Source organism: Pantherophis guttatus, chromosome 12, assembly GCF_059756535.1.
Source record: "Pantherophis guttatus breed Tessera chromosome 12, ASM5975653v1, whole genome shotgun sequence".
In the NCBI taxonomy this organism is placed as follows: domain Eukaryota; kingdom Metazoa; phylum Chordata; class Lepidosauria; order Squamata; family Colubridae; genus Pantherophis; species Pantherophis guttatus.
In genome coordinates, this window is record NC_142074.1 from 21,601,771 (window position 1) to 21,629,161 (window position 27,391).

The following is a 27,391-nucleotide window of genomic DNA, read 5'->3' on the forward strand; positions in this document are numbered from 1 at the left end:
TTCGGGGCTCAAAAAAATATAAGACAGGGTCTTATTTTCGGGGAAACACGGTATAGGTTGTGTACACACACACAGAGCTCACAAGTCTTAAAAGCACTCAGGAATCAGCATTCAATGCAACGGGATTTACTTTGGAGTAAACACACAGAGGTTCTCGCACTTACAACTGGGGGAAGAAAAAAAAACCTGTGCAAAACCAAAATTCAAGCAGAGACATCTGCGACCAAAATTAACACAGTTATTCCTGAATCCTTAGGAAAACAATTGTTAAATAATTCAGACCTTGTAGAAGACAAGTCAGGTTAGTCTATGGTAGCAAAAAAAAAAAAAAAAATCAGGAGGAATCCAGTGGCCTCTATTTTGACCGGCAAATTTTTTAAATGAAAAAATTCATCCGCTTTTGACAAAACTTGGGGCCTTTTTAAGTAAAGGTATCTTCGCCGGCAAAGGGGGCTATAACTCGGTTCTTCCTGATTTGTGAATTATTTTTAAGCTTCACATTAACTGGATTGGTTTTAATGAAACGGTTCCAAAATAAAAGATTAAATTAAATAATAACCCGTCCGACTAAAAGGACGCCATGAGAAAATATAAACTCGTGTCTGCTTTGTCGAATTCTATGACGATATATAGACAGGCGCCTCTGTGAATAACGTAGGAACTTCGCTTGAAAGGCAGCTGCTGAAAAAGGAAATTCAAATATATATAATATAATATATATATATGAAAGAATTTGGCAGAAAGAGGAGACTCATAGTGCTCCCTGGGACTTCCAAGTCAACCATGCTTGGGCATGCCCTACTGATGTCTCCTGTCGGACATTTAGCATTGGTTCTGCTTTGCAGACCAAAGTGGGACCAGCTGGAAGATTATTGCGGCTTAAGAGAGAAGGAGCTTTTTTTCTTTTTCCATTCAAGAGGTGGGGAAGAACGTCCTGAGTCCTGAGAATTTAAGGCCCTCCGTAGTAAAGTTTGTTTGCAGCCTTCGGGCACCATCAAGTTGGAAGGAGCATGTGAGAGAGAAGGCCTCGGATTGCAAGGGCATTCACACCCTGTTCACTTTGTCTGAGTGAGGAAGAGGAAGGTCAGAATGCTCCGGATGCCGTATAGGCGGGCTTTCAAGGAAGTCATCGCTAGGAAGGGAAGCTGAGCTTTGTTCTCCAGAGGAAGGACGGCCAAGATCCACCAGCACCAGGCGGGACCATCGGGGTTCACCTGTCATGAAAAAGGCACACCTGCATCAAACCTGTAGGAGATGACTGGCCTGAGCTGGAAGGAGGGGTAAAATGTGTCATCAGTCACGAGTCTCTGCATGCCCGCAAGAGATCTACCTTGAATTCCTTCCTTATCCCCCGCTCATTTCCCTTGCCTGTTAGTTGGCCAGATTCTTGTAGAGAGCTTAAGCTTGTGATACATCTTGATACATCTTTGAACTGCCTGAATCTCCCGATTACCCAGCCTTGTGGTATGCCTAACTGGCTACCGGTGGTCCTTGATTTACAACCATTTGCTTAGCCACCACTCAAAGTTACGACGGCACGGAAAATAGTGATTTATGACTGATCCTCACATTTACAAACATTGCAGCATTCCCCATGGTCAAGCGATTGAAATAAAGGCAATTTGCAACCAGTGTTTTATCTATAATGGTTGCGTTGTCCTGAAGTCGCGTGATCACCCAATTCATGATGTTCTGACAAGCAGAGTCAATGGGGGAAGCTGGATTCTCTTAACGACTGTGTGATTCATTTAACAACTGCAGTGATTTGCTTAACAATCACGGGGGGGAAAAAGGGCCACAAAATTGGGCACTTAACCACCGTTTTGTTTAGCAATGGAAGTTCAGTTGTGATTGTTGGTTGCCCACTACGATTTTTAATACTGTGCCCGGCACAGAGGACATCCTGGCTAGGATGAGGTTGGCTTTGCAAAGCTTCTTGTTGCCAGCTCCTCCAGCAGCTGAATCAGAGGAGGAGGCGGTGTGGGAGTCAGGGTCAGCAGTAAGGCAACCTGAGAGCTCCAAGGGGGAAGAGGGAATGGAGCTGGCAGAGAGACAGACAGAGGCGGACCCTAGGCCGTCCGTCAACCCTCAGATGGAGAGTCAACAGCTCCCAGGTCTGGAGGTGACTGATGAGGAAGAGGAGGAACAGCTGGGCCCAGAGCCTGATGTGCGGATGCACAGAAGGGAGAGGAGAGGAGAGCAGTGGAAATCTATGGGCTGGTCCTTGGGATGGAAGAGCCACCGCTGCTAGCGAAGCCCCACCCTTGCTATGGGGATAAAAGGCAGGGGGCAGAGATGAATAGATGTGGCAGACAACTATTTATCTCCCTGCCGGACTGACTTATTAGCCTGTGGTGAGAGAGAAACTTTTTGCCGGAGCTGCCAGCACTCCTAATAAAGGAATCTTTGAGTTAACTTCAGAGGGTTTGTCGTGTTTGGGGAGCTGGGTCAGAACACTTCTCAGTTTAGGATAGGAGGCTAGCAGAGTGTTGTGACCCCGACTCCCGAGCCTGTCCTAACAGAGGAGGAGGACTCAGAAGGTGATGGGGAGGAACTGACAAGGCCTCCCTCTCCAGGACCCTCCTTTCTGGCAATGCCTCAGGTTCATCCGAAGGCCAGGAGGAACAGCCTGGGATGTGCCAGGAGGAAGGCATATCGGAGCACCAATTGATAGGGAGCAAGGATGATGAATCCTGGCTTGATCCCAGGCAGCGTCAGAGGGAGAAGCGTGCGCAGCAACGGAAGAGGCGTGGGAGGGCCAGAGATTGAGCTGAGTCACGGAGCCACGCCCCACCAGGAATAAAAGTGGGTGGGATTGCACTTCAGGTTTTGTGACGGACAAAGTTAAACCCTGAAAGTCACATCGTGATCTCTGAAATTCGGCTTGGATATATTTTGGACTGAACATTGACTAAACTCTTGTCTCGTGGATAATTTGTTGCTCCTGGAACAGACTGAAGATAAGTCCTCTTCTGCTTTATGGGAATGAAACCTGTCTTGGCAGGCATTCGGCAGTTTGCTGCCAAAACCTTGGTCTGCCAGGAATTCTAATCTGTTTACCTAATAAAATATTGGCAGGCGTGCTTGGTATTATGTTTGCCTGTGTGAGGAAGGGGGACGGAACATCGAGTTAATAAGGGTCATGCCTTTTTGTGCTTGCTTGCTCGTCGTACCTGTGGGTCTGGTTCCTTAGCAGGCATTGGACCGAAGTGATGGATGATGCGTACTCTGAGTGAAGATTTCAGAGTGTTGAACCAGGTGCGGGCCTGATCATACACGGCACTGTGGAGGATTGTCAAGTATTCAGAGGCATCTCCGTGCACCTAAAACGGACCCAAAACAGAACAAGGGTTTAGCTGAACCTGGAGATACAGGGGAAAAGATTTTTTTTCAGACATGTTTATGATAACAGCAGCAACAACAACAACAACAGGAAAATGATGGTTGGCCAGGACTCGGCTGCCCTACCTCCCAGGGTTATGTTGTGACCCAGGCCCAAGTAGGTAGTATTAAATACAAACAGTTTGAAAACAAACAGACTTTATTAGAACAGCTGAGAATTAACTCATTCTCAACGTAGTCCAAACTAAATTAAAGCAAATTCTTCAAAACACCATTCCACAGTTTATCACCGACCTTGGGATAATTAGGCAAACTGCCAAAGGCTTTTCTTGGCAAAAGTTCAGAAGCAGGAAGACGCCGACAAGAAATGAATACAGTGAAACAAGAAAGCAATTCTCTCAATGGTTGTTTTTTGGCAAAGAGCTCAAGAGCCATTGCTGGTCTTTTAAGCTTTATGGGTGGGGCCAATCATCTCCTGGCCTTACTCCCGAGTCGTCCTCTCTGCTTTATCTGCTCCTGCCTTGTGGCAGCTCTTCTCATACGTGCACTAGGAACAGGCTCCTCCTGTTCCTCTGCCTTTCTACTGCCAGCTTCTGGAGGCCCCAAAATCCGCACATCACTCCCCGATGGCCCTGGCCCCATCTCTGCCTCCGACGCAGAGCCCTCGTCCGGGCCTTCCCCAGCCTCCAGGACTGGCCCCTATTCTTCCTCAGCCTCATCGCTGTCCGCTGCCAGCTCCGCAGGCTGCTGGCGGACCACAACAGGTTATTACTCCCTCCCCCCAAAATAAATGAAGAGCTGAGGTGGCGCAGTGGTTAGAGTGCAGTACTGCAGCTACTTCAGCTGACTGCTAGTTCAGCAGATCAGCGAATCAAATCTCACTGGCTCAAGGTTGACTCAGCCTTCCATCCTTCCGAGGTGGGTAAAATGAGGACCCAGATTGTTGGAGGGCAATATGCTATTTAGTATACTGTCTTTGGTGTAAGCCGCCCAGAGTCCTCGGAGAGTGGACGGCATAGAAATATGAATAATAATAATAATAAAATAATAATAATTTTTTAAAAAAACAAGTAGTCCTTGATTTACAACAATTCGCTTAGTGACGGTTCAAAGTTACAACGTGGCACTGAAAAAAAGGGGACTTAGAATTGTTTTTCCACAGTTACCTTTGCAGTGTCCCTGTGGTCATGGGATCAAAATTCAGACGGTTGGCAAACCGACTCATACTTATGACGGCTGCAGTGTCCCGGGGGGGGGGGGTCAGACAGACGGTTGGGCAACTGGTTTGCATTTAGGGGACCGTTGCTGTGTGTCACATGATCTCCCCTTTGGCGATCTTCTGACCGGCAAAGTCGATTGGGGGAGGGGGCGGGCGGGCGGGGGAGAGCCAGATTCACTTAAAAAGCCGGGTTACTAACTCACCAACTGCAGGGGATTCGCTTCAGAGGCGTGGCAAGCAAAGTCGTAAAATGGGGACAAGAGTCGCCGGACAAATGTCTCACTGGACAACGGAAATGTTGGCCTCAATGGTGGCCCTAAATCGAGGACTTCCTGGATTGACAAAAACTCTAGGAAAGCCTTTGGAGTGTGTGTGTGTGTTGTGTTGTGTGTGTACATTTGTGTGCCTCTTACAGCTATGTTAAGTGAGAGGACCTCGTCCCTTCCACCTTCGCAGCCATGACCCACCTTCTTGTCTTCAATGTATTCGATATCCGCCGTGTTGTAGCCGTCACACTTGCTGTGCCGTAGGACCTTAAACCGCCTCTTGCCGATGCTATCCACCACGGAGCGCCCATCGGTGAAGACTTCAACGTTCCTTATCTCTAGGATGCAACCGTAATCGGCGAACCTGTTTGCCAGAAGGGCGGAAGCAAAGAGGAGAGGGGTTGAATCCGGGATCTGGGTAAGCTCCTGCGAAGCCCACGCATCTCGCTGCCTCGGGATTCAAGTGCTGTCTAAACAAAAGCCACAACTGGCTAAGTTAGGTGTGAGCTCTCTTCAATAATCTGTGGGTATGAGATGGGTGATCCTATGAGGGGAGGAGGAGGAGGAGGACAACTGTGGGATCCATAGTGCTCTCTGAGCTTGTTTTCTTGTAGACATTTCATGACCAAATTAAGTAACATCATCAGTGCTAGAAGGGAGTGGAGTTTGCCATGAGGAGGAGGACAGATTAAATAATTAAATCTCTACCTGGAGAAACCAGGAGAAGGTGAGTTCTAGTTCTGCCCTATGCATGAAAGGCGGCTGGATGACTTTGGGCCAATCACCAGGAGACCTTGAATTCTAGTCCCACCTCAGCTGGCTGACTTTGGGCCAATCACCAGGAGATCCTGAATTCTAGTCCCACGTCAGCTGGATGACTTTGTGCCAATCACCAGGAGACTGTGAGATCTAGTTCCACCTCAGCTGGATGACTTTGGGACAATCACCAGCAGACCCTGAATTCTAGTCCCACCTCAGCTGGATGACTTTGGGCCAATCATCAGGAGACTGTGAATTCTAGTCCCACCTCAGCTGGATGACTTTGGGCCAATCACCAGGAGACCCTGAATTCTAGTCCCACGTCAACTGGATGACTTTGGGCCAATCACCAGGAGACCTTGAATTCTAGTCCCACCTCAGCTGGATGACTTTGGGCCAATCATCAGGAGACTGTGAATTCTAGTCCCACCTCAGCTGGCTGACTTTGGGCCAATCACCAGGAGACCTTGAATTCTAGTCCCACCTCAGCTGGCTGACTTTGGGCCAATCACTAGGAGACTGTGAATTCTAGTCCCATCTCAGCTGGATGACTTTGGGCCAATCACCAGGAGACCTTGAATTCTAGTCCCACCTCAACTGGATGACTTTGGGCCAATCACCAGGAGACCCTGAATTCTAGTCCTACTTCAGCTGGATGACTTTGGGCCAATCACCAGGAGACTGTGAAATCTAGTCCAACCTCAGATGTTTATGGCGTCTGTTCTGATGTTCATCATATGCTACTTACCCTTTGACGGGATCTCTAATGCACATGCCAAACTGCCTAGTTCCTGTCTCCATACATCTACGGACCATCAGTCGGTAGCAGGGCTCAAAGATATGCAGAGGGCAAGGAACGGTGGGATAGGCCATCGTGCAGACAAATATGGGGACATTCTTATTCAAGCTGCGGTGAGAAATTTTGTATTAAACAAGGACCACACTCGCTTGCTTATTTAAAAAAAAAAAAACGACAGAAGAGAAAGATAACTCATAAAGGATGAAATATTTGTGCATTCGCAGCTTTGTCAAACTCTTCCCTAAGTACAGTAATGGCCAAAATTGTGGAAACCTTTTGGGAAAAGTGTATTTTTGAGGGTTGATGGCTAATGACACCACTTTTTTTTGGAGTTTGAAGATAATCATATTCCACTGCTGGAATGGCCTGGGAATAGCCCAGAGACCAGGTGTCACTCCTCGACTGGCCCTGGAAATCTGAGAGATACAGAGAGGGGGGGGGAGAGAGGGAGATGGGGAGAAAGAGACATAGATACAGAGAGAAAGATATACGGGGGGGGGGCGAGAGAGGGGGAAGAAAGGAAAAGGGGGAGAGAGAGAGATACAGAGAGGAGGGGAGAGAGGAAGATGGGGAGAAAGAGACATAGATACAGGGAGAGAGATATACAGAGGGCGAGAGAGGGGGAAGAAAGGAAAAGGGGGAGAGAGAGAGATACAGAGAGGAGGGGAGGGAGGGAGATGGGGAGAAAGAGACATAGATACAGGGAGAGAGATATACAGAGGGCGAGAGAGGGGGAAGAAAGGAAAAGGGGGAGAGAGAGAGATACAGAGAGGAGGGGAGAGAGAGAGAGGGAGGGAGGGAGGGAGGGAGGAAGAGAGAAAAGGGTTTTGTGGTTCCCAGTGTTTTTTAACAACCGGTTCTCTGCCCTAATGAGTAGGCGTGGCTGGGGGGGGTCATGTGACTAGGTGGGAATGAGTGATGTGGAGTTGACCACGCCCAGTCAGATTTTGTGGCTCCCGGTGATTTTTTTTTCTGTGGGAAACGGGTCCAGATGGCTCTTTGAGTGTTTAAGGTTGCAGACCCCTGCCCCAGACCTTAACCCAATTGAAAATCTATGGAGCCAACTAAAGAAACTGGTTAGTCAGAAGCGACCCAGCAATAAAACCCAGTTGACAGAAACCATCATTCAATCTTGGTTTCACATTAATATAAAATAAATAAAATAATATTTTTTTCCCCCTTCTTCTCATAATTGCAGGACATGGAAAAACTGGGGTGACCTACTTGGAAAATTCAGCCATCTCTTCTTCGTAAAGTTTTTTTCTTTCGGCGAGTTCCTCCGGAAGGTACTTGGCGATCAGTTCCTCCATCAACACCGTCTTGCAAAGTTTCTTCATGGCCAGGCACTGGATTGAGGAAAAGAGACTTTTCAGAAAAACAATGCGGGGGTGGGCTGCTGTGGGTTTGCAGGGGTTCGGGAGAACTTCTAGCTAAGATTCTGTGCAGTTCAGAGAACCCCCAAATCACCCTCCTGGCTGGCCCCGCCCATGCCACCCCACCTCGCCCCACCCAGGAGTCCCCACGCAGCCTGTTTTGGATGCAGGTAAGTTAAGGGCGCATGCAGACCCTCAGAGAAGGCGAAAAATGGGCCTACCGGAAATTCAGGAAGGCTGGAAATGGCCCATTTCCAGCCTCCAGAGGCCCTCCGGAGCCTGGGGAGGCCGTTTTCGCCCTCCTGGAGGCTCAAGAAAAGCCTCCGGAGCCCGGGGAGGGCAAAAATGCCCCTCACCGTGGTGCAGAAGGTCGACTAGGCCACGCCCACCATGACCTCACCCACCCAGCAACCGGGCCGAGAACCCCTTGCTAAAATTTTTGAAGCCCACCCCTGAATGAGTCATACCCGACATTACAATTTTTTGCCACAGTGGTGAACCCCCAAATCACACTCCTGGCTGGCCCCACCCACCCACCCCCACCCCTCCCAAGAGTCCCCACGCAGCCCATTTTGGATGCAGGTAAGTGCAGGGCGGGTGGAGGCTTGGGGAGGGCGAAAAACAGGCCTACTGGAAGTTCGGGCCCATTTCTGGCCACCAGAGGGCCTCCAAAGCCTGGGGAGGCCGTTTTCGCCCTCCTGGAGACTTGAGAAAAGCCTCTGGAGTCTGGGGAGGGCAAAAACGCCATAGGCCATACCCACCATGGCCACACCCAACCAGCAACTGGGCAGAGAACCCCTTGCTAAAATTTTTGAAGCCCCCCTCTGCCTCAAGGCACTGCTATTAGTTTAACCATGTTAATTTACCTCTAAGAGGTCTTCTTTGCACAAGGGGCACTCTGGGTTGTGATCCAGGCATCGTTCAAGGCATCTTAGGCAAAAGGTGTGTCCGCACGGGGTGGTGACAGGTTCATAGAAGAGCCTGGGGGGTGGGGGGTGGGGGAGAGAGAGAGAGAGAGGGAAATCTCAGAGGAAGAAGTCAGAAGAAATCCTACAACAGCTTCCGTGGTTCAGATTTTTGACTTACAATCTTTTTTTTTTTTTTATAAAAAGTTTTTTATTTTTCAATCACAAAGATAAAACATTTTATCTTTCCTTTAATCTGTGTGCCGTCTGGCTACAAGCATCTCCGTGCAACTTCTTTCACCATTTGCAACATCATTCATTCTTCACATTATTTCTCTAAACTGAATGTTATAGGATATTAAAACAATTAAACACTATAAAATTCCCCATTTTCTTCTTAATATCGTCTGCTAATAACGTTAAACATCATTATTCTCATCGTACATGTATTAACAATTTTCACCTTGTTTATATCTCTATCTCAATGTATTTTCTATTTATTCTTTAGCCTTTCTTCATTTCCAAATGAAGAAAGTACTTCCTTCCAAAGTATTTTATCAATGGTTGATTTACAATCTTATAAAGAAATTCAAATGTGTGAAGACACGAAAGCCACGACAACATCTGAGCTCAGGCCAACAAGCAATGTGGTAGATGAGCTTGGCCAAGGTAGCCTGGTCTTCTTCCAGGATCAGTTAAATCCATTCTCCTCATTTTCCAGGTTCCCCTCTCCCTTGGGCCTAGACCAAACTCTCATATCAAAACAGCTGATTTGCTCAGGGGGCTGGACTAGATGACCTCTAAGGTCCCTTTCATCTCTGGTCTTCTGTTATTCATTGCAAAAAAAAACCCCGAAGACGATGCAACCGCAACTCTTCGAGTGTGGTATCTCTTAGAACTGGACTAATGCTTTCGAACTGGCCTATCCATGAAAAAAAATGCATCAGATACCTCATGCACAGAGAACACTCCATGTCAGATGGATCCACACAATCAAAGGCGAGGCAATTTTCAGCATTGGGGTCTTCTTCCTCATTGCTCTCATCTACCAGAGAGGAGAGAGAAAGACAGAAGAGAGGGGAGAGGAGAGAAGAGAGGAGAAGAGTAGAGAGAAAAAGAGGAGAGAGAGAGGGGGGAGAGAAGAGGAGAAGGGAGAAAGAGGAGAAGAGAAAGAGAGAAGAGAGAGGGGGGGGGAGAGGAGAGGAGAGAAAGAGGAGAAAAGAGAGGACAGAGAGAAAAAGAGAAGGGAGAAGAGAGAAAGAGGAGAAGAAAGAGGAGAGAGAAGAAAAGACAGGAAAAGAGAGAGAGAGGAGAGAGAAAAGAGAGAGAAAGGAGAGAAAAAGAGGAGAAAAGAGAGAGAGAAAAGAGGAGAAAGAGAGAGAAGGGAGAAGAGAGAAAGAGAGGAGAGAGGAGAAAAGAGAAGAGAGGAGAAGAGAAAGAAAAGAAGAAAGAGAGGAGGAGAGAGGGGAGAAGAGAGAGAGAGAGAGAGGGAGGGAGAGAATGAGACAGGAAAAAGAGGGGAAAAAGAGACCAGTATGATCATTAGGAAAAAATATATGCAAACTTCATTTTCCCCGAAATGTCTAAACTGCAAACACTAACATGCAACCATTCTAACATGCATTTGGTGCTTCAGGGCAACAGAGGTATACTTGTCAATTGCACATTAAATTCATTAAACTTTAGCGAACCGAAGAAGCTTCTTAGGCAAGAAGCAAAACGTTTTCAAGGGGGAGAAAAACTCCCCCCAAAAGTCCAGTTAACTTTTGGAAAAGCACCCGTGATCTAAATGATGGAGAATCTCCATAGATTTCCTGGTCTGGTTTACATACACCCTGGTGATCTGACCTTTGCCGAGTGTGATTGCTTTCGTTAACACAACTTACCCATTTTGGCTATTTTGGGGGGCAGATCCGAACCCGCAGCCACTTCAGCCTGGCGTTTATTGTTTTGGGGTGTCTCTTTCTCAGCGACAGTCTCCACGGGTGAGGAGATATCAACATTTTCATCCAGGTTTCCCTCCTGGTTAGGGAGGGGTCTTCCTGAGTTGTCACAGTTGATCACGTTCTGGTCTTCACAGTTTTCCTGGTCCATGTCAACCTGCACAGAAGAGAAGGGATCGTCCGGGATCTGTTTTGAGACTTTTCTCTGGGCAACGTTTATTATATTATTTTATCGTATTCGTATACCGCCCTACTCCCGGAGGACTCAGGGCGGTGAACAGCCAAGATAAAAATACAAAAAACATACAAAAGTTAAAAGCTATTAAAAACAGATTAAATAATTTGGGCTCAAGAAACAAATTTAAAACATCCAATTTATATAAAACATTTAAAACCCAATTTAAAAGAGGAGAGTTAGGCCAGACCAGCCTGTTGGAATAAAAACGTTTTTCGGACGTGGCGGAAGGTGCATAAGTCTTGGATCCTCCGTATCTCCGGGGGGGGGAGCTCGTTCCAGATGGCAGGTGCCCCCACAGAGAAGGCTCTCCCCCTGGGGGCCGTCAGTTTGTCCTCCAGGTGCCACCAGGAGAGACCACGACGGCCAGATGTCCCACCTGACTAACTGTAAGGTCCCAGAAGTTTCCCTGAGCCACTGAGATGCCGAAGAGAGTGAGACTCGAGATGAGGCTTGCAAAAAGAAGCAGATTTTATTTTTTGGCCAAAACAAAATACTGGGTGAAAACTATATCCGGATCATACAGATACGATGCATGTAAGGAAGAGGGGAAGGTATGGTGTCCTTTTATACCTTCCTTAGTACCCAATTCTGGCCCCCTGGTCCATGCCTTCCTTTGGCAGTGCAGCAAGGAATAGGGGGGGTCAAGTGCTTAGCAACAGAGGGATTGGGTGCTTAGCAACCCCCCCTTCTTGAGATACCCACCAGGCATGGAGTTGGACAGAAAAACAAGATAACAGGTAACAGAAGTTAGATTACTGGTAGAAGCGAATGGCAGAGGCAATTCCAATTCTTAGCAAAGTTATTCTTACAGAAGCAAAACAGCAAGTTATTATTATGTCCTAGTAATTTTACCTATTCTCCTATTATTATATCCCTACATAACATTACCCACCAGAGTTTATATGAGTTTACTGAATCGCAAACCAGCTGCTCCTTTTCAGCGTTGGACAAACGGACTCGTTTTCATAAAAAAACAACAACAACACACACACCCAGACCATTCCCATAGCGGTCATTAAGCAAATGCCATAGTCATTAAATGGACTCATAAGTCACTATGGGCCGTTTTTGCCGGAAATCAGAAATAAACACTGGTTTCTGGCAAAGCCACCATAAATCCTGGCTGATTGCCAAGCACCCAAATAAGAGATAAGGAGAATTCAAGACCTCAGTGCCTTCCGCTGTGCCCTTAAAACTTTCTTTTTCCAGCAAGTCGGGCTGGCTTAACATAACATTTTTAAAAAATATTTTTAACTGGTTTGTCATTTTAAATTGGGGCCAAATTAATATATCCTTTTAATTGTTTTTAATGTTTGTATTGTATGTTTTTAGCTAGCTGTACACCGCCCTGAGTCCCTCGAGAGAAGGTGCGGTATATAAATTCGAAATAAAATAAAATAAATAAAATAAAATGCAGTCATGTGACCACATTGGATGGGGATGCCCCCACGTTGGAACTTCAAAATCAGGTTGCAAATCCCTTTACGGGGGTCCGGTGTCATTTAGAATGGTCACTAAGCGAGCGGTCGTAAATTGAGGATTATCTGATTAACATGTTCATCATCATCTTTTAATGACCCCATAATCCTTTGCGGGGTGGAGTCTGGGCAACTGAATGGAGCTAAGTGTTGGCTGGCCGGATGCCCTTCCCTGTCGCCGATGCAGAGTTTTGTTCAGCAGATCCATTCTCATGGTGCCCAGAGAGAGAAATATCCGCCTCTACCTAGGATTGAACTCACAACCTCCTGATTGTGAGGTGAGAGCTCCACCTCTAGGCCACCGCATCACAATCTGATTACATGCTGACTCTCTTAAAATATCTAATATTTCCACATGTAGGTCAAGTGTTTGTGGGGGTCAGCCGGCTTTGATCTCAGAGCATCTGCGATGTAGGTTAAGCCAAGCCACAATTGTGACTCAATGCCAGGAGATGTTCACAAGGTCAGAGCGGGGCCTCCAAACCGAATGTTTTCTTAGCCAACAGATACGCCAAACCAGCCCCAAATTTAATCCACTGGCACCGAGCACAATTGTATGTTTTGGCATCCCAACGCACCACTGCCTGTCAAACAGAGGTAACAGACAATTACAAAGGTATGAAAATCATAGGTTGGTTGTCTCCGGCTTTTATAAAATACAAAATTCCAAGCTTCTTGGTAATATACATCCTGGAAAATGCTGACCTCTGAAAAGAGACTTCCTAAAATGGTGGTGGGGGATTTTTTTGGGCCAGTCCACGAAAAAGGATAGAGAAAGCTCGAACAGCCTTCTTCAAAATGGAAAAGGTCTTTTCTGCAGTCACGACATAAGCCTGAGATTGAAAAATCAGATGCTTGTCAGATGTTACGTCTTTTCCATCCTGCTCTACGGAGTGGAGAGTTGGGTCTCTGACCGAAAGCCACTTGAAGAGACCAGAAGCCTTTGAAATGTGGAATTTACAGGCGGCTGTTACGTAGGAGCTGGGTTGACAAAATCAGAAAGGAGGAGGGGATAAGCCTCTTGGGAAAGCAGAGGGAAATCATCAAAACCATAAAAAAGCAAAAAAGTTAGAATATTTTGGACATGGGATGCGACACCTGGAAAAATACGGCATCCTTCACTTAATCCTCCAGGGAAAGACTGAAGGCAAACGAGGTCCAGGCAGAAGAAGAATATCATGGCTTCAAAATCTAAGGGACCGGTTTGGACAAAACTCAGCAGCACTTTTTCATGCGGCTGTTGATAAAAATAGGAACGCCAACAGGATTGCCAATGTCCGATAATGGATATGGCAGGAGGAGGAGGAGGGAGGAGGAAGAGGAGAAGAGGAGGAGGAGGAAGGGGAAGGGGAGGAAGAGGGAGGGAGAAGGGGGAGGAAAAGGGGAAGAAGAAGAGGAGGAGGAGGAGAAGAGGAGGAGTAGGAGGAGGAAGTGGAAGGAGGGAGAAGGGGGAAAGAGGAGGAAAAGGGAGAGGGGAAGGGGAAGACGAAGAGGAGGAGGAGGAAGAGGAGGAGGAGAGCAGGAGGAGAAGGAGGAGAGGAAGAGGAGGAAGGGGAAGGGGAAGGGGAGGAAGGGAGAGGGGGAAAGGAGGAAAAGGGGAAGGGGAAGAAGAAGAGGAGGAGGAGGAAGGGGAAGGAGGGAGAAGGGGAAAGGGGAGGAAAAGGGAGAGGGGAAGGGGAAGAAGAAGAAGAGAAGGAGGAGGAGAGGAGGAGGAGAAAGAGAAGAGGAGGAGGAGAGGAAGAGGAGGAAGGGGAAGGGGAGGAAGATAGAGGGGGAAAGGGGAGGAAAAGGGGAAGGGGAAGAAGAAGAGGAGGAGAAGGAGAAGAGGAGGAGAGGAAGAGGAGGAGGAGGAGGAGGAAGGGGAAGGGGAGGAGGGGGAAGGGGAAGGGAGAAAGGGGAGGAAAAGGGGGAGAGGAAGAAGAAGAGGAGGAGAAGAGGAGGAAGATAGAGGGGGAAAGGGGAGGAAAAGGGGAAGGGGAAGAAGAAGAGGAGGAGAAGGAGAAGAGGAGGAGGAGAGGAAGAGGAGGAGGAGGAGGAGAAGGAGGAGGAGGAGAAGAGGAGGAAGGGGAAGGGGAGGAGGGGGAAGGGGAAGGGAGAAAGGGGAGGAAAAGGGGGAGGGGAAGAAGAAGAGGAGGAGGAAGGGGAGAAGAATTGTCATTACAAAAAAAAAAAAATTAGTGGAAAGGAACAGTAACCTCAAAGCAGCTGGCATCACACAATTGTTTGGCACGATATGTTAAACCTGGTCTGGGGTCTCCCAGTTACAGACCCAAGGAGGTCTCTGTCTACGCTCAGCAGCTGAAAGTAGTTCCCTAATTCCTTTGTTTTTATGAAAGCCTAACTTTTATTTTCCCAAGCTTTATCCTTTATCTCAGGGTGAAAAGAGCAAAAGCCGAATTCTGCAGCTTTGTTATCTGATGAGTCCAAGGCGATTCACTACTCTTCAAGTCCCTGCGTTGTTGTGGCATTTCGCACAGTTGTGGCTTCACCCCCGGCACATGAGCGGCAAAACCGCAAGGTCTCCTAACTCTCTCTTGGCGATAACATAAGTCCCTTCTGTTATCGCAAAATGACTCGGTAGAAATCTCTTTACAAAACCTGGAAATTATATTCCTGGAAAGAGGTCCTGGATTTATTTTCCATCTTTATTATTTTGTTAAAGTGGTAAGTACGCTTAATAGTCCTTCTTCCTGTTTTCCCCACAACAACAATCCTGTGAGGTGGACTGGGCTGAGAGAGGAAGGGACCGGCCCAAAGTCACCCTGCCTAAGGCGGGATTAGAACTCACAAATCTTCTGGTGATTGGCCCACAATCACCGAACCATCTTTTCGTACCTAAGGCAGGATTAGAACTCACCATCACCTGGTCATTGGTCCAAAGTCACCTAGCCAGCTTTCATGGCTAAGGCAGGACTATAACTCACTGTCTCCTGGTGATTAGTCCAAAGTCCCCCAGCCAGCTTTCATGCCTAAGGCAGGACTATAACTCACTTTCTCCTGATCATTAGCCCAAAGTCACCTAGCAAGTTTTCATGCCTAAAGTGGGACTACAACTCACCATCACCTGGTCATTGGTCCAAAGTCACCTAGCCAGCTTTCATGGCTAAGGCAGGACTATAACTCACTGTCTCCTGGTGATTAGCCCAAAGTCCTCCAGCCAGCTTTCATGCCTAAAGTGGGGCTAGAACTCACAGTGTCCTGGTGATTGACCCAAAAAACACCCAGTTGGCTTCTATGGCGGGAGTTGAACTCAGCATAGTAACACTGGAATTTTGGTTCATAATCATGAATGGGGGAAAAAGTTGGGGAGTCTCCAATTATAAGGATGAATCTTTCCCCTTTTATCACTATAGATTTCTTCCCCCTAGTTGTAGGACTGGATGGATTCCAACTTTGCCAGTCTCCAGTTTTGCAAACTTCTATCAGGACTGTATCCCCGCGAGCATGGGGATGCTGCAACGGTCGTAAGTACGAGCAAACGGTCGTGAGTCGCTTTTTTTCAAGTTTTGAACGCTTACTAAACAAACTTGTTGTAAGCTGAGGACTGCCTGTTCTCATTATTTATATCATATTTTATATGATGTATTTCTCATTTATACACCAGTTCCTGGTTCCAACAACTTTACAAAGCAGATAACGCAGGAAGTATAAAGCGGGTACCAAATCACATTTTTTTTTCTTTTGCCAAAGTCCAGTGCAATTTCATAAACCGGTTTCTATTATTCCTATTCTTTTTTTTTTTTTTAAACGGGCAGATAAACCTAGGTTGCATGTTATCCGTGTTTCCCCGAAAATAAGACTGGGTCTTATATTCATTTTTGCTCCAAAAGACACAATAGGGCTTATTTTCTGATTAGGTCTTATTTTGGGGAAAATACGGTACTAAATGATCTGGCTGACAATCTTATCTGGGGCTTATTTTTCGGGTAGGGCTTTTATTACGAGCATCCTGAAAAATCATGCTAGGGCTTATTTTCTGGTTAGGTCTTATTTTGGGGGAAATACGGTACTAAATGCATCCATCTGGCTGACAATCTTATCTGGGGCTTATTTTTCGGGTAGGGCTTACTGTATATTACGAGCATCCTGAAAAAACATGCTAGGGCTTATTTTCTGGTTAGATCTTATTTTGGGGGAAATACGGCACTTAAAATGCATCCATCTGGATGAGAATCTTAACTAGGACTTATTTTTTTGGGGTAGGGCTTATATTATGAGCATCTTGAAAAATCATGCTAGGACTCAGGGGTGAAATCTACCTACCTTCCCTACCGGTTCGGAAGTGCGCATACGCATCACATGCGCAGGGGGACCCTCTGCGCATTGCGCAAAGCCTTCTGCGCATGTGCAGAAGGTAAAAAACAGGTTACTTTCTGGTTAAAACCAGGAAGTAATGACGACCGAACGGGTGGGCGGAGCCATGCACTGCCGTCACTACCGGTTATCCGAACCACCCGCTGCCAATTCGTCCGAACCAGGCTGAACCGGTAGCATTTCACCCCTGCTAGGACTTATTTTCCGGTTGGGTCTTATATTGGGGGAAACAGGGTAGCTGAAGCGTTACAGCCTCCTTACCTTGGGGCCCTGGGATTTTGCTGTCTGGTTCTCGCCCTCCAAAACGAGGCACAACAAAAACTCGCTGAAAGCTTCCTGCGTCTTGCCCAGCAGACTAAGAGCGTGGCCTTTTCTCACGTGGCCCTGAAAAAACAGAGCATAGGAGCGTATCGCCACCGTGTGGCCGTGGACGGCGGACGCAAAAACCGGCGTGGTGGGCGATGAGAATCATTGAAAGGGGCTGCTTTTATAGCTGGGCAGGCAGTCCTTGGCTTACAACAGTTCGCTTAGTGACACAACAGTTCGCTTAGTGACCATTCGAAGTTACAACAGTTTTTCACACTTATGACTGCTGCAGCAATTTCCCTGCCCCTCGTGGTCAAAATTCAGACGCTTGGCAACAGACTCATACTTATGACTGTTGCACCATCCTGGGGTCATGTGAGCATCAGTTGCAAACTTCCCAGCCAGCTTCCGACAAGCAAAGTTAACAGGGGAAGCCAGGTTCACTTAACAAGAGGCATGATTCGCTTAAGAACTGCAGCAAGTTGTGCAGATGTTCGGTCTTTTGCTTTGCAAGGCAGGAATAACACAGAAGATGGAATCTCTCTCTCTCTGTCATCTGTCTATCATCTCTATCTACATCTAGCATTTATCTATCATCTGTCTATCACCTATCATCTCTCTCTCTACATCTGTCTATCATCTATTTGTCATCTCTCTATCTACATCTATCATCGATCTATCATCTCTCTATATCTATCATCTCTCTTTCTCTACATCTATCATCTATATCTACATCTGTCTATCATCTCTTTCTCTACATCTATCATCTATATCTATCTACATCTGTCTATCATCTATCTATCATCTCTCTCTACATCTGTCTATCATCTATCATCTCTCTCTACATCTGTCTATCATCTTGTCTATCATCTCTTTTTCTCTACATCTAATCTATCTCTATCTACATCGGTCTATCATCTATCTATCATGTCTCTCTACATGTCTATCATCTCTCTTTCTCTACATCTATCTCTATCTACATCTATCATCTCTCTCTCTACATCTGTCTATCATCTATATATCTATCATCTCTATCTACATCTATCAGTATCATTTATCTATCATCTCTATCTACATCTATCTACATTATCTATCATCTACGATCTCTCACTCTCTCTCCTATCTACATCTGTCTATTTGTCTGTGTCATCTCTCTCTCTATTTGTGCAGTTAAATCCACCACTAGAAGCCCTTGACTTACAACAGTTCGTTTAGTGACCGGTCAAAGTTACGATGGCACTGAAAAAAAAAAGATTTACAACCGTAAAACGGGGGCAAAACTCACCTAACAACAGAAATCTTGGCCTCCATTGTGGTCGTAAGTCGAGAACTGCCTGCATTACCACTGTTTTGTTTTCCAATGGTGATTATAACCACCTACCAACCTTTTAACAAGTCCTGGCATTTTCATTTAAGGAATTGTCAAATTGATAGAAAGGACAATACGAGGCAAATTTGGGAGATTAATACTCACTTTCACCCAATAAGGCTGGAGTTCACAGGCTATTTTTGCATCCTGCAATGCCTCCTCATAGCATTTCAAAGTAGAATTGATTTGCGACCGGTTGCGATACAGCAGATGATCAGAAGGAGCTGTAAAACAGCGGAAACATCGACTTAAATTGGTTGATATCCCTTATTTGCTCTTATTTTGTTCTCAGCTCAGGGCTGTTTCTACATTTTGAGCTTCCAGGGCATATTTCCTTAAAAGCAATATTCAGGAAAAAAGAAATTTTTTCTTGAAGATTTAAAATGAAAAAAGTTAAAAAAAAAAAAATGAACAGAAGTGCTTGCTGGCTATATTTCTCTCTCTCTCTCCACTCCACCCTGGTGTTTCTCTTAGGGACTGCTGTTCTCAGCCATCCCATTTCTCTTATATAAGCACTCTGAGGGTTGCATAAATGTGTGAAATGCCAAAGCAAAACAGCACCATAACAATCCCGGAAGCCAGAAGAGGAAGGGTGGGGGGGGGGAGAAGAGAGAGAGAGAGAGACAAAAAAGGAAAGCAATATTGCAATTGCTCCACCAGAGAGGGTGGGAAAGCATCGTAAAACTCTTTGTGTATACCTAAGTTTCACACATACACACAGAAAAAAAAAAAAAAAAAGCCAAGACGACAACTGTCCGAATTTTCACACCGTCCAATTTTTTTTCAGGCGCACTTTCCAAGTGCCAGGGGAATTCAAAGTTGGCGTTTGCTGGAAAGCACCCCGTTTTTTTAAAAAAACCCACCCAAGTCGTCCTCTGAATTTTTTTTACAACTTTCTTGCTATCATTAAAACACCCCCCCAACTCGGCTGGAGGTTGGAAACCAGAGCGGCCGGCGGACGGAGAAGGTCATTTCTGACCGTTTCCGCACGGGTAGCCATCTTAGATTGCCGCAATACAGCCGAGAGTTTGATGGTAGATGCTCACGCCAGAAAGCTCTGGTCACGAGTGAGAAATCTCACGACGGAGAGCGAGGGGGTGGTGGTGTTGAAAAGCTGTGCCGAGACCCCCTCCCCGATTCGATTGGTAGTCCCGTGGTTTCCATCGTGGATCAATTCCTGGCTGGAGAAGATGGACTGAAAGACAGCAATGCGGTGTTGACAAGCTCCAGTAATTCTCTTTTAAAGTACCGTTAAGATTTGTGTGTCTGGATATTTCCCCCCCTCCTTTGTTCTCTCTAGCTACCCTTCTGAAACAAAATGGCTCACTCACTAAAGTCTTTGGAACCCCTGCGCTATTTTGTGCAACCTAGTCGAGGGCGCACACTTCTGTAGCTAACTGAGAAACGGGGTGAAAGGACTCTTGCTCCATTTCGTTAAGCGAATCGCCGCAGCCGTTAAACGAGCCACAGGGTCGTTCAACGAATCTGACGTCTCCGAGGGCGCACACTTCTGTAGCTAACTGAGAAACGGGGTGAAAGGACTCTTGCTCCATTTTGTTAAGCGAATCGCCGCAGCCGTTAAACGAGCCACAGGGTCGTTCAACGAATCTGGCGTCCCCGCCGGACTTGTTGGAAAGTCCTAATAGGAGATCCCAGAATCCGCCCCGGGTGACATTGTAACCGTCATAAATTTAATTTTTGAATGATTAATAAAAAAACTTTTTAAAAATTTAAAAAATAAATTGTGAGTTTGGTTGCCAAGCCTCCAAATGTAAATCATGCAACCCTGGGGGATGCTACCATGGTTGTAAGTGTGAAAAATGGTCGTAAGTCATTGGTTTTTTTCAGTGCCGTTGTAACTTCGGTCACTAAGCGAACTCTAAGTTGAGGGTGAACTGTATTTAACGCCACAATCTGGCACAACCAAACTTATCCGTTCTTTTTATCCATTCATCCAATAGATAATAAATCCAAGAAGGGGGAATATTTGCAGGTTGAAATGAGGGGTCCTTGGTGCTCTTTGAGCTTGGTGAGATTTTTTTGGGAGGGAGATAGAAGTTTGGGCAATAAAACATCAGCAAGACAGAAAAGGATAGGTTAACATTAAAGATAAAGGATAGAGAAGATGCAGAATATTTTTTAACACGGGATTTGTTCTATCCGTGGTTAGATATGAGAGGTAGGAATTAGAAGATGGATGAATACCATTATGTACAAGTAAATAATATTATTATTATTACTACCCTGTTTCCCCCCCAAATAAGATATCCCCTGATAATCGGGCTTTTGAGCGCATGGCAATAAGGCCATGTGCTTATTTCAGGGTTCAAAATATATATATATATAAGACAGGGTCTTATTTTGGGGGAAACATGGTATTATTATGTATAAGGAAAATCGACTCAGGTGATAGAGTTTAGTAAGCACTTATGTATGTTACAGAAAAGAGCCTCGGTGGTACAGCGGACTAAGTGCTGTTAGGTGCTAGCACTTAGCTGCCAGCTGCCTGCAATTAGTGCGAGTTCAAATCACACCAGGCTCAAGGTTGACTCAGCCTTCCATCCTTTCGAGGTAGGTAAATTGAGGACCCGGATTGTGGGGGCAATAAGCCAGCTTTGTATCGCTTAGGGGGCCCCCGAAAGCCCTAATAAGCAGGTATATACATAAAAAGTATGCAGGCTATTGCTATAATGCATTGTAAGCAGTCCTGAGTCTACGGAGAACGGCGGCATATATATATATATATATATATATATATATATATATATATATATATATATATATATATATATATATATATATATATATATATATATATAAAGTCTGCAAGAAAACCACCAAGCTCAAAGGCCAACCAAGGATTCCCGATCGTAAACCCAGATTGCAGGCCAGTTGAAAGGAAGGGTGGGGGCAGGTTGGGGGGGAATTCTTTGGCCGGTGAAAATGTGCCAATTGGAGAAGAAACAGCTTGCCAAGCAGAGACCTTGGAGGAGGAATCAACAATAGGTTGTTGTAGGACATGAGGGCACAGCGACCTGCTGTTTATTTTTGAGGTCTCAAGGCCTTAACTTCTTTCCACATCCATAGTTATACAACTGTTAAGTGGGGGAAGACACTCGGTCCAAGCTAGCTTATGCAACCAACTTGTCCTCCTGACCTATTTTGGGTTCTGATTTAAAGAGAGCAGGGACTGCCGTATTCAACTCTGTGCAAAGAAAGAAGAAACCCATTTCACAGATGTGGGGAATCAGTAGCAATGTTCAACCTCCTCCTTCGGCTGGTACCCGATGCTATACAAAAAATGATGCATTGATTTGCTCACGCCTACAGTATGCTGCATGGAATCTCGGCTTATCGGGAAGAGAAGGTCATTCGGTTTGAACCCAGGATCGCCCGAGATTTATCTCCCCGGCGGTTTCTCTGGTGCTCCGTTCCAAAGGTCAGCGCGAGACCTGAGAAACAAGCTACAATCTCCTGTCCTTCAAAAAGAAGCTTTTCCTACAAAGTCCAGCCCCAGAAATATCCACTAAAAGTTGGGAAAACATCGTCTTCCCCACGTTTGGGAGTTCAGGACTGTCTGAATTCAGGTATTTGAAGCAGGGTAGTTTTCTGGGTAAGTTTTGGATGGTCTGTTCTGCATTTCTTCAACAAGCCTTGAATGAAGGCCTATGAAAACCTGGGCTAATTTTGAACTATGGTTTTACTTTATTCTGTGCCAGAGTCCCGAAGGATTATAGGATTTCCCTACCTCCTCTGTTAATAATATCCTTTTGGTGATTATCTTGCTGTTGTCCTGAGTGCAAAGCAGAAATATGAATTGTACAAGGAAGACAGAAGTCAAAAGATGTTTGAGGAATGTTTGTTAACCTGAATTAAGAGCCACAGATCAAAGCTGGGTAAATAGGAAAGATCTGGGGAAGTGGGTTTTTCGAAGGACCAAGTACGATGACCATCCTGGCTTGATAGTTAATCAAATCTCTGTGAAGATAATGGTTGGTTTGTTGGCCTGTTTTCTTGGGGACAAACATTGCAATCTATGCATACATCATAAATAACTTTTAGGCTTTTACACTGATTAGGAGTAGCATAAATGATCAGTTTAGGAGAAAACTTCTCCAGAAGTTAATTTACCTTCACACTTTTACTCAGCTACTCACTAAGTTTCAGCCAAGCCTTGATGTGTAACCCATCTTATCTAAGTTACTTAGGGTTCCTGGGTCATGCAAACTCACAATGTTGGGCTAACGGAATAAGCCACAAATCATGGGTTGCCAATACAGACAAGAGTTGATACGGCGTAGAATGGCTGTCTGAATATGTTACTTCCCCGCAGAGCCGCAGGAAGGACCTGGCAGTTAAAAGAATGAAATTCACATAGCAAAGTCCTTTTGATGAATAACATTTGCAATAAATTGAATCCGAAGGAAAGAAAGCGGAAAAAAAGGAAAGGAAACAGGAAAAAGGAAAGGTAAGGAAGGGGGAAAGGGAAATATTTGAGTAACTGAATTAATTCTATGGAAGGTTGCCAACTTTTTTCCTTTTTTTTTTATTATAGAAATTAGGCAGGGATGGGTCAGAGTGGCGCCAATTAAGAGACCCAGCGTCGCCCTCCCATCAGTTCTTAAACCTACTTTTTCCTCCCCGATTCTTACAAAAATGAAAGTTAACAAAAGTTAACAAACAGGAAACAGAAAGCTACCACTACTCTTAAAAAAACAAACCGATTGAGCAAAGCAGGCGGATTCCACCATGTAAAACCCCAAAACAAAAAAACGGTGCAGCTGTTGCCCCCGGGAAGCCCCCCCCCACCTCTTTCACCTGTTGAATTTCTGCCTGCCGGCAAAGGGACAGGGTTAAAAATTGCAGCATGCCCCCTTTTCTCCCTAGCTCAGAGGAGACCAAACAGCTCGCCTCCAAAACTTGTGGAATGCTCCATCGCTGGAGGTTTTTAAAGAAGAAATAGGACAAGCGTTCGTCTGAAACGGGATAGGGTCTCCTGCCTAAGCAGGTTGGACTAGAAGACCTCCAAGGTCCCTTCCGAATTTTCTTCTGCATTCAAACAAGGAGGAAAGTCGTGGGGTAAAGAGGGGGACGAGTTAACTCAGGTGGGGTGAAAGGTTTGCACCCCCATCCCAAACCCAGCCAGCAATTTGTCTGAAACAGTAGAGGGTCTCCTGCCTGAGCAGGCAAGGGGGGTTAGACTAGATGACCTCCAAGGTTCCCTTTCTGAATTTTCTTCTGCATTCAAACAAGGAGGAAAGTTAACCCGGCTGTGTCGAAGGTTTCCCCAACCCCCAACTCAAGTCATTCACCCACCCATCCACCCATCTATCTTTTATTTATTTATTTATTTATTCATTTATTCATTGGTTCGATTTATATGCCGCCCTTCTCCGGAGACTCAGGGAGGCTTACAATGCATTAAGCAATAGCCTTCATACTTTTGTATATACCTGCTTAGTAGGGCTTTCGCGCCCCCCCCCCAAGTGGTGTTCTTTTTTATACAAAAGTCATCTTATTTGTCTGAAATGGCAACGGGTCTCCTGCCTGAACAGGTGGCGGGTGGGGGGGGGTTAGACTAGATGACCTCCAAGGGCCCCTTTCTGAATTTTCTTCTGCATTTAAACAAGGAGGAAAGTTAACTCGGCTGTGTCAAATGTTTCTCCGGGCCCCCAACTCAAGTCATTCACCCACCCACCCACCCACCATTTATTTATTTATTTATTGGTTCGATTTATATGCCGCTTACAACGTGTTAAGCAATAGGGTCATACTTTTGTATATACCTGCTTAGTAGGGCTTTCGTCCCCCCACCCCCCGCCCTCCCAAGCGGTGTTCTTTTTTTTTTATACAAAGTCAGCTTATTTGTCTGAAATGGCCACGGGTCGGGGGTTAGACTAGATGACTTCCAAGGGTCCCCCTTTCTGAATTTTCTTCTGCATTCAAAACGAGGAGGAAAGTTAACCCGGGTGTGTCGAAGGCCTCCTCCACTCCACTTCAATCCCACTCGGGGGAACTCATTCCCACCCGCCCCCAAACACCCTTTCCCCTCCCCCCTCCCCGCTTCCGACACGCTTTAGGTGACACGCGTCACGTGTGAACGCCCAATCTTTTACACACACACAGACACACGTGGGAGAGCCCCAAAGCGACTCACCCAAGCGGTGTTCTTTTTTATACAAAAGTCAGCTTATTTGTCTGAAATGGCAATGGGTCTCCTGCTTGAACAAGCGGGGGGGGGGGGGGTTAGACTAGCTGACCTCCAAGGGTCCCCCTTTCTGAATTTTCTTCTGCATTCAAAACAAGGAAGAAAGTTAACCCGGCTATGTCGAAGGTTTCCCCGGCCCCCAACTCAAGTCATTCACCCACCCATTTGCCTGAAATGGCAACTGGTCTCCTGTTTGAGCAGGGTTAGACTAGATGACCTCCAAGATCCCTTTCTGAATTTTCTTCTGCATTCAAGACGAGGAGGAAAGTTAACCCGGGTGTGTCAAAGGCCTCCTCCTCCCCTACCCCCAAACTCCACTCGGGGGAGCTCATTCCCACCCGCCCCCCCAAACACCCTTTCCCCTCCCCCCTCCCCGCTTCCGACACGCTTTAGGTGACACGCGTCACGTGTGAACGCCCAATCTTTTACACACACACACACACACGCGCGCGCGGGAGCGCCCCAAAGCGACTCACCCAAGCGGAGGGCTTGGTCGTACTTCTCCAGCGCCGCTCGGAGCCTCCCTTCCTTGCACAGCGCGTTCCCTTCGTGGCGGAGCCGGGCCGCCCGCACCTGCTCGGGGAAGCCCTTGGCCAACAGGTGGCTGAGGATGACGTTGACCCGGAGCCGCGACTGAGCGATCCGAGGTCCGGGGCAGAGGCTGCAAACGGCTCGGCCGGTGGGGTTCCCGGCAGTGGCCCCGCGGCGTCTCAAGAGAGCCCCCCGCCTCTTCTCGGCGCACTCTCTGCAAAAGGTGTGGCCGCAAAGCAGCGAGACCGGCTCGCAGAGGAAACCCCCGCATTGCCCGCAAGCCAAGACGCCCCAAGGGCTCCGGCCGGCCGTCCCGATGAAGGCAGCCCTGCCGGCTCCGGTGCCCAGACGCCGCTTCAAACGCCCCACCAGCTCGCCCAGAGCCGGGAAGCGGTGCAGCATCGCCGCCGGAGGAGGAGAAGAAGGAGCAGCAGCCGGGCGCGATGCCAGCTCAGCCACGCCGCTTCGGCCGAGCCGGGAGCTTCTCCTGCAAGGCGGCGGCTGGCCACGGAGCTGCGGGAGGCGGCCGTCGGGGTTCCTCCGTCGGTTGCTGCTGCTGCGGGGCGCTGCTGCCGCTGCGGAGCCTCGTCCCATCGCGGCTCCCTCTCGCTCTCACGCCCCCCTACTCCGCGCCCACCCCGCGCGGCCCGGCTTATATAAGGCAGGTCGGGCGCTGATTGGCTGGCGGGCTCCGGACGGCGAGGTTTTATTGGACGGCTGGGGGGAGCCGACGAAACTGGTTACAAAACCGGACGCTTTCGCTCGGCGTTTTGTAACAGGCGCTTTTGTTGCAAGGAAGCGAGCAGGCGGGGCGGCGGCGGCGCCACGGGAAAGTGGGGGGAGGGGGGTTTGGTTGGTGGGGGAGGGTTTTTTTTTTTTTTGGGGGGGGGGTGTTAAGAAGAAGGGAAGAAGTGTGGGAAAGACAGGGCTCTTGGTTTGGTTTTTTTTTTTTTTTTTTTTCCCCCACCCCAGGTTGGTGGGCTCGGAGCCGTCACTAAACGAGACAGTTGTAAGTCGAGGACTGCCTGCGGGGAGGTTTTTTTTTTTGGGGGGGGGCGGAGGGATGTCTCCGTCCCCCGAAGGGAAAAAGTGTGGATTGTGGAAAAGATACGGCTCATGTCCCCCCCCCTCCCCCCAGTTTGTGGCTCTGAGCCGTCACTAAACGAGACAGTTGTAAGTCGAGGACTGCCTGCAGGGAGTTTTTTTTGGGGGGGGGTCTTCCCTCGATGGGGAAGAGGAAGGGGAAAAAGTGTGGAAAAGACAGGGCTCTTGTTTTGGTGTTTTTTTTTTTTTTTTTCCCCCCCCACCCCAGGTTTGTGGGCTCGGAGCCGTCACTAAACGAGACAGTTGTAAGTCGAGGACTGCCTGCGGGGAGGTGTTTTTTTTGGGGGGGGGCGGAGGGATGTCTCCGTCCCCCGAAGGGAAAAAGTGTGGATTGTGGAAAAGATACGGCTCATGTCCCCCCCCTCCCCCCCAGTTTGTGGCTCTGAGCTGTCACTAAACAAAACAGTTGTAAGTCGAGGACTGCCTGCAGGGAGTTTTTTTTGGGGGGGGGTCTTCCCTCGATGGGGAAGAGGAAGGGGAAAAAGTGTGGAAAAGACAGGGCTCTTGTTTTGTTTTTGTTTTTTTTTTTTTTTTCCCCCACCCCAGGTTTGTGGGCTCGGAGCCGTCACTAAACGAGACAGTTGTAAGTCGAGGACTGCCTGCGGGGAGGTTTTTTTTTGGGGGGGGGAGGGATGTCTCCGTCCCCCGAAGGGAAAAAGTGTGGATTGTGGAAAAGATACGGCTCATGTCCCCCCCCTCCCCCTAGTTTGTGGCTCTGAGCTGTCACTAAACGAAACAGTTGTAAGTCGAGGACTGCCTGCAGGGAGTTTTTTTTTGGGGGGGGGAAGGGGGTCTCTGTCGATGGGGAAGAGGAAGGGGAAAAAGTGTGGAAAAGACATGGCTCTTCTCCCACCCACCCCCCGGGCCGGTTTGTGGCTCTGAGCCGTCACTAAACAAGACAGTTGTAAGTCAAGGACTGCCTGCGGGGAGGTTTTTTTTGGGGGGGGGTCTCCCCTCGATGGGGAAGAGGAAGGGGAAAAAGTGTGGAAAAGACATGGCTCTTCCCCCCCCCCAGGGCCGGTTTGTGGCTCTGAGCTGTCACTAAACGAGACAGTTGTAAGTCAAGGACTGCCTGCGGGGAGTTTTTTTTGGGGGGGGGAAGGGGGTCTCTGTCGATGGGGAAGAGGAAGGGGAAAAAGTGTGGAAAAGACATGGCTCTCCCCCCCCCACTCCAGGGCCGGTTTGTGGCTCTGAGCTGTCACTAAATAGAATAGTTGTAAGTCGAGGACTGCCTGCG

The 27,391-nt window shown here is 47.3% G+C and overlaps 1 protein-coding gene across 2 annotated transcripts; it reads right to left on the minus strand.

Annotated features, from left to right (window-relative positions):
* Positions 1 to 852: 852 nt before the first annotated feature.
* On the minus strand, positions 853 to 25,693 carry LONRF3 (LON peptidase N-terminal domain and ring finger 3). Of its 2 annotated transcripts, XM_087877703.1 has the most exons (11): positions 24,996 to 25,693; positions 18,417 to 18,535; positions 16,898 to 17,020; positions 10,550 to 10,763; positions 9,615 to 9,708; positions 8,625 to 8,739; positions 7,610 to 7,731; positions 6,335 to 6,493; positions 5,029 to 5,191; positions 3,174 to 3,323; positions 853 to 1,214 (listed from the first exon to the last, which is right to left on the minus strand). In XM_087877703.1, the coding sequence occupies exons 1-11, from the start codon at positions 25,642 to 25,644 to the stop codon at positions 1,056 to 1,058; spliced, it is 2,067 nt and encodes a 688-aa protein (XP_087733829.1). In that variant the 5' UTR covers positions 25,645 to 25,693; the 3' UTR covers positions 853 to 1,055. The 2 variants fall into 2 exon arrangements, with proteins under 2 accessions (XP_087733829.1, XP_087733830.1); XM_087877704.1 differs by lacking the exon at positions 16,898 to 17,020.
* Between the last annotated feature and the right edge of the window lie 1,698 nt (positions 25,694 to 27,391).